Below are 5,558 nucleotides of genomic sequence, written 5' to 3'. Positions count from 1 at the left end.
TTTTTTTTTTTTTTTGTAGAACAAGAAATTCCTGCAAATGTTTTGCAACACCTTTACAATAATTTCTAGTTGATCTTACACAAGTGTGTAATTCTGAAATGGGAAGCCTCACCTGTTGGAAGTACAGCAGGTTCCCAATATGGGCATTAAACCATTTCATTAAACCATTAAAGGCTGCAGAGAGGTGTATTTTTCATTTTGCTTTCTCTTGGCAGCTCTCAAATACCCTGGTGTTCTCTGCTCATGAAAGGGGGTGATTAATGGATTATCCCTTTCATAGAGAGATGAATGAGGGGAGCGGGGGTCTGAGTTATTTTGGAGGTCTCGGTCTGACTCATGGGCTCCCTTCATGTTTCTGTCCCTTCCTGCCATTTTTAGGTACTCAGGAGAGTGGAAAATTGCCACCCGCCCCTTCTATGGCAGCCATAGCTGCCAAAATTTCAGTTCCTATTAAAATGTTTTATTGACAGAACCACTTTTTTGGGGGTAGGACAGGGAAATAATGCATTCATACCTGCATTTAGGCCCAAGACTTTTATGTATGCCACAATGAAACTTTGGGCCTCAGCATAGAAGAAAATCTTTCCTCATAACCATGATCCGCAACCATGTACTTCTTCACTGCCCCATCTGATGTCAAATCCTGGAAGTGAACACCTTCCCAAGGCCTTTGGGGACCGCTCTGTCCCTTTCCCACAATTTGTTCATTCTTAAGAGCTAAAGTCTCAGAGCAGCATGAGATATGGGGACTGGTGGAGTGTGATCCTTATATGGATAGTTAAAACAGTTTTTCTGTCTTCTTATCTTGTTGCTTTGTCTTTGTCTTTGTTGGTTTAACTTGGACTTCCTAATAAAGTCTGTTCAGAGTTTCCTGTTGTTTCCAGTTGTTTTCTCAAGCTACTAGAAATAAAACAAATCCAATTGTCACAAATATTCTTTCTTTCTTTATTTATTTACTTAAAGTTTTTCTATGCCGTCCCATTACTAAAAATCTCTGGATGGCTTACAAAAGACAAAAAACCAAAAAACCAAGAACAAAATACCACAACAACAACAACACACTACACATTTCTTAGGTCTCAGTTCAGAAATTAGCTATAAGAATCTTTGTGAAACTTCATGATTGTGGTTTTACTCTTCATAATTCATATTGCATTATCTTTGGTCTTGTTACAACAAACACTGGAAACATTTTTTTCATTTTTCCCACAGATGAAGGAGTGCAGCAATTGTGGGATACAGACCCTTTGTCAAACATACAGTACCAGGTCAACTCAAATGCTGCTCTGACATGGTACCAAGCTAGTAAAAGCTGTCAGCAACAAAATGCTGATTTGTTGGGCATCACAGAGTTACGTGAGCAAATGTACCTGACCGGTAAGTCATCAGGGTACTGAATCTCGTGTAACGTTTCACACAACACAGCACAATTGAATCACACGGGACAGAAGCATTGTGTAATAGGATGTGTGCTGTCCCTGGTCTTGGCCACCCAAGGTTAGGCACCTTGATCTTATCCCTTCTATAACTGGGCCTTTCATGATTGGGAGCAGGAGAAAGTCCCAACTGCAAAGCAGAAGTCCCACCAATTCAGTTTTATATATACATTAAGGAATGTCTGCATATATGGGAGTCAGAATGACACTCTGTCTTGCATCCTACCGTCATGATGCATTATACACTGTTGCACCATGAGTAGTAGAAGTCTGCTCAACTGGTTTAAGGCTTCTGCTATCGCAGCAACAGGACCACATGGAAAAAATCTGGCTTCAATTTAATATTTCAGACCACCACAAAGAAAGAAGGAAGGAAGGACAGAAAGAATAAAGGAGCTTACGGTTCTTTTATTGCTTGATACTACAGTTCCCAACTGCCACAGTCAATATGGACAATTATAAAGGATTATGGAAGCTGTGGAGCCAAATATTGGAGCAATCTAGGTAGGGGAAGGCTGTTCTAACATCAAATTTAGCTAGTGATCTACATGCTGCACTGTAGATCTGCACTCACTGGAATATTTCTGAATTTTATAAATAAATATAAATAAATAAACCTAATATTGAGGTTTCTGTGTGAGTATCAACCAAAGTAATGCCACTACTTTCAAGGCTACATTTCTAAAAATACGGATGCCCCAACTTAGCCTGCCCATGTATTCCCCTCTCTGACAAGAAGTGATTTCTCTTGTGGCAAGATTCGTAGGAACTGGTTGTAGTGATCCTGTGTTAAGACAAAGATATTTTGCACGTGTTCACAGGCAATCTTTTTTTTTTAAACAAGAACTATTACCAAGAATGGGTTTCGGAGGGCTAGACTTCAGTCAGCTCAGGATTAAGCTCTGGAATATATCCTACAGCAGGAAAATAGGATCCTAACCTAGTTAAAAAGCAGACTAGATAGTGTAAGTTAAAAGACGTACATGGCGGATCATGGACATTTGGTGGCCCGTGTGATGCCATAAAGACTCCCAGCTCACAAAGGCACTCCTGCCACCACTTTCTCCTTGCCACACCACAGCCCAGGGATGGACAATTCTGGGCCGTCCAGATGTTTTGCCTGTGGTGGTTAGGACCAATGGGGACGGTAGGGCAACACATCTGAAGTCCACAAGTGGACTGCTCTTCTGCACGCCCTCCTCCTTGCCCAGTTGCCCCTGCCGCACAGGAGGAACCGCAAACACTTTTGCAAGCGTGGGGCTCTCAGCTGGCCGAATGTGACTTCCTTGTGTCACTATCCTCATGGTCAGCGTGAAGAGGACGTGTCCGGAGGTTGCGTTTGCAATGTATCAGGTTTCTCACCATCTCACTGAGAGCAGGTGTGGTATGATAGGGTGCTGAGCTGGGATTCTCACTCTAACCCCCACTTGGCCATGAAGCTCACTGGGTGACTCTCAGTCCAACCTACCTCACAGGGTTGTTGTTGTGAGGAAAAACATGGAGCTATGTAAGCCACCTTGGGTTCCTCACAAGAAGGAAAACCGGAGCTATATACATGCAATGTCTCCCTCATCATCATCACATCACGTTTGTACCTGGCCTTTCCTCTTTCAAAGAAGCCAGGTGGTTTATATAGTCTTCCTCGCCATTTTATCCTCATGACAACCCTGTGAGGTAGGTAAGGCTGAGAATGAGTGACTGGTGCAAAGTCATCCAGTGGACTTTATGGCGAGTGGAGACTGTAACCCAGATTTCCTTGGTCCTTGCCCAGCTCAGGATCCACTATGACACACGAGCTCCCAAAGGGACTTTCTGGAAGAAGTTGCTTCTCCCATCATAATCTGCAGTGGCGAGAGAAGCTGACAATTTCCCTCTAGTTTCCTGTCCCTGCTCCTGCCCCAGTCTTCTGTCACTGTTGAGTGTTCATGAGGCGAACAACTTGCTGCATTTTGCATCCTTATTCAGGGCTAACTTCCAAATTGACATCCGAACTCTGGTGTGGTCTTAATAGCTTGGACTTCAACAGTGGGTGGCAATGGACTGGTACCCATCCTTTCAGATACCTCAACTGGGCACCAGGTAACTGCTTAAATTTGATGTTAGTACGCAGCAGTCCGCATGCACTTTCTATTTTAATCTTACTCGTATATGTTTCCCCTGTTATATCTACAATTTAACCTTCACCACACATGCATTTCAAACCATTCTTCCAAGTAACTGTGCAATTTTAAATGATTTTTGTGATGAATTTTTAATTTAGTTCCTTTGTAGGGAAACTCAAATGTTCCTCAAGCCACCTGTTTAAACACATGATGTGCTCCCACTTTCTGTCTGTGAAAATTTGGCATGGGCTAGGAGAAAAGTGCCCTGATGCTCGGATGCAGTGACGCACGAGCAGTTGTTCAACATGGAATCGAATCCTTTTGTTAGGAATGTCCAGTTTCCAGGCCTCTCCCTGTACTTGGCAGCTACTATGTTTTAAATTTGCTGATGGGTGACCAGAAGTTGGTCTAGCTCATTCTTAAGCCCACTGCTCTAAACTTAGCTGCCTCTTATCCAGAGATGTCACTGTGGATGTTGAAAGCCATATTCCTGGCCTGCATTCAGCTCACCTGAGATCCCTGCTTGGCCCTCTGGAGATCTCAGATGACTACACACCCTTCTCTGGCTCCACCACTTTTCCAAAGGTTTGGAGATTTCCTGGCTTTTTCATGAGTAAAAGTTGCAATGCTTCTCTTAAAGCTTAGTTATGGGAAAGAAGCACTTTAAGCAAAGGTACCTGGCTATTTTGGGTACTGACTCCATCCCTTTTTCTTTGATCTCACTCAACACTGGAATGTATCCCCCAAGAGCTTCTCTGAAAATGAACTTGGGCCTCAGACTGCAAGAAGGTTGAAACCCCTAAATGAATGCCTTTTATATATCCACTGGCTACAGTGGAATTTTGTAATATTGACATGAAGTGAAAAATCTTTCTTCTTTGCATCTTTTCTTAAAGGAAGTCCTTCACCAGAACCTGGAAAAAACTGTGCAACATTCCATCCTGGCAAAGGTGCCAAGTGGGAAAACCAAGAATGTGACAAGAAATTTGGTTACATTTGTAAAAAAGGGAATTCCACACTGAACACCTACATTATTCCGACAGGTAGGTTGTTGAACACAACAGGATACGATAAATCAGCAGTGCAGTGATGGGGAAACAGGATTATTCTTATTTATAAGCTTAGCAAATAGGAGTCATTGAAACAGGCCGTGCTGGCTGCTTGAAAGCTCGCTGCTTAAAAGCATCTAGTTGTGGGGAATCATTACCTACTTTTTCTTGTTTTAGAAGGGCCTATTTGCTAGGACTGTGTAAATAGCCCCCATGCTAGGTATAATTTCAATATCTATCTACAGATGGAATAGGTAAACCTGAGGCTTGCAGGACCTACTGTTTTAATGGAAGTCTGAGAGCTCAGTGCTGAGGGCAAGTGCTTAGAATTAAAGAATTCTGAGCCCAGGATGGAGCTGGAATGCCAGGCCAAAGGGATCTCACGCCCCTTCCAGATGAGGCCTGCTCCTGGTAGCTGCAGACTTCTCTGATGACACCAACGAAACTCCATTCCTCATCTCTTTCTTCATTTCACTAGGAGCCTTTAGGGCAGAGGGGAGTCCACAGAAAGGTTCAAAATTAGCTTGTTTGCAAGCTTTGTGTTCTTCATAGGACCTACAGAGTGGTAAAGGCATAAATATTATTTTCAAACAAACAAACCAGTTCAGGCCCTGATGCTGCGCCATAGTTGTTCCAGATGTCATTTTGCATGATGCTAATGAAAGATTTTCAAACATAGCAAATAAATAAATAAATAAATATTTTGGAGGGCACTGGGGCAGGGCATAGAGGCTGCCTATGCTCATGTTTCTTTCTAAACCCTTCTTCTTTAGTGGATTTTCTTGTAGAGTGGGCATAAGCCTTTTAAATGGCTCTTTTTAAGGTCATGCTCATTTTCCTTATAGTTTGCATTGGAATTAGTCAAGACTATAATGCTCCAACGGTCCAATATAGAACCATTCTATATGTTTTCCTTCATCTTTTAATTCTTGCCACAACATCATCATCATCATCATCATCATCATCATCAT

The 5,558-nt window shown here is 42.5% G+C and overlaps 2 protein-coding genes across 4 annotated transcripts in view; one reads left to right on the top strand and one right to left on the bottom strand.

Moving 5' to 3' along the window:
* Positions 1-5,552, top strand: part of LOC123020848 (macrophage mannose receptor 1-like) — a 24,399-nt gene extending 18,847 nt beyond the window's left edge. The window contains exons 6-8 of one of the 3 annotated variants that reach the window (XM_044425040.1): positions 1,213-1,377; positions 3,402-3,515; positions 4,435-5,552. In XM_044425040.1, coding sequence (XP_044280975.1) covers positions 1,213-1,377; positions 3,402-3,515; positions 4,435-4,628 — 473 coding nt within the window. In that variant the 3' untranslated portion in view covers positions 4,629-5,552. Of the gene's footprint in view, positions 1-1,212; positions 1,378-1,786; positions 3,538-4,434 lie in introns of those variants that run through there. The other 2 variants (XM_044425041.1, XM_044425042.1) reach the window with 2 other exon arrangements.
* Positions 4,968-5,558, bottom strand: part of LOC123020843 (macrophage mannose receptor 1-like) — a 5,112-nt gene continuing 4,521 nt past the window's right edge. The window contains exon 4 of the mRNA XM_044425033.1: positions 4,968-5,069. Within this exon, the coding sequence (XP_044280968.1) occupies positions 4,968-5,069 (102 nt within the window). The remainder of the gene's footprint in view (positions 5,070-5,558) is intronic.

This window comes from Varanus komodoensis, unplaced genomic scaffold, assembly GCF_004798865.1.
Source record: "Varanus komodoensis strain SLA01 unplaced genomic scaffold, ASM479886v1 scaffold15, whole genome shotgun sequence".
NCBI lineage: Eukaryota > Metazoa > Chordata > Lepidosauria > Squamata > Varanidae > Varanus > Varanus komodoensis.
This window is presented reverse-complemented; position numbering and strand designations above follow the sequence as displayed.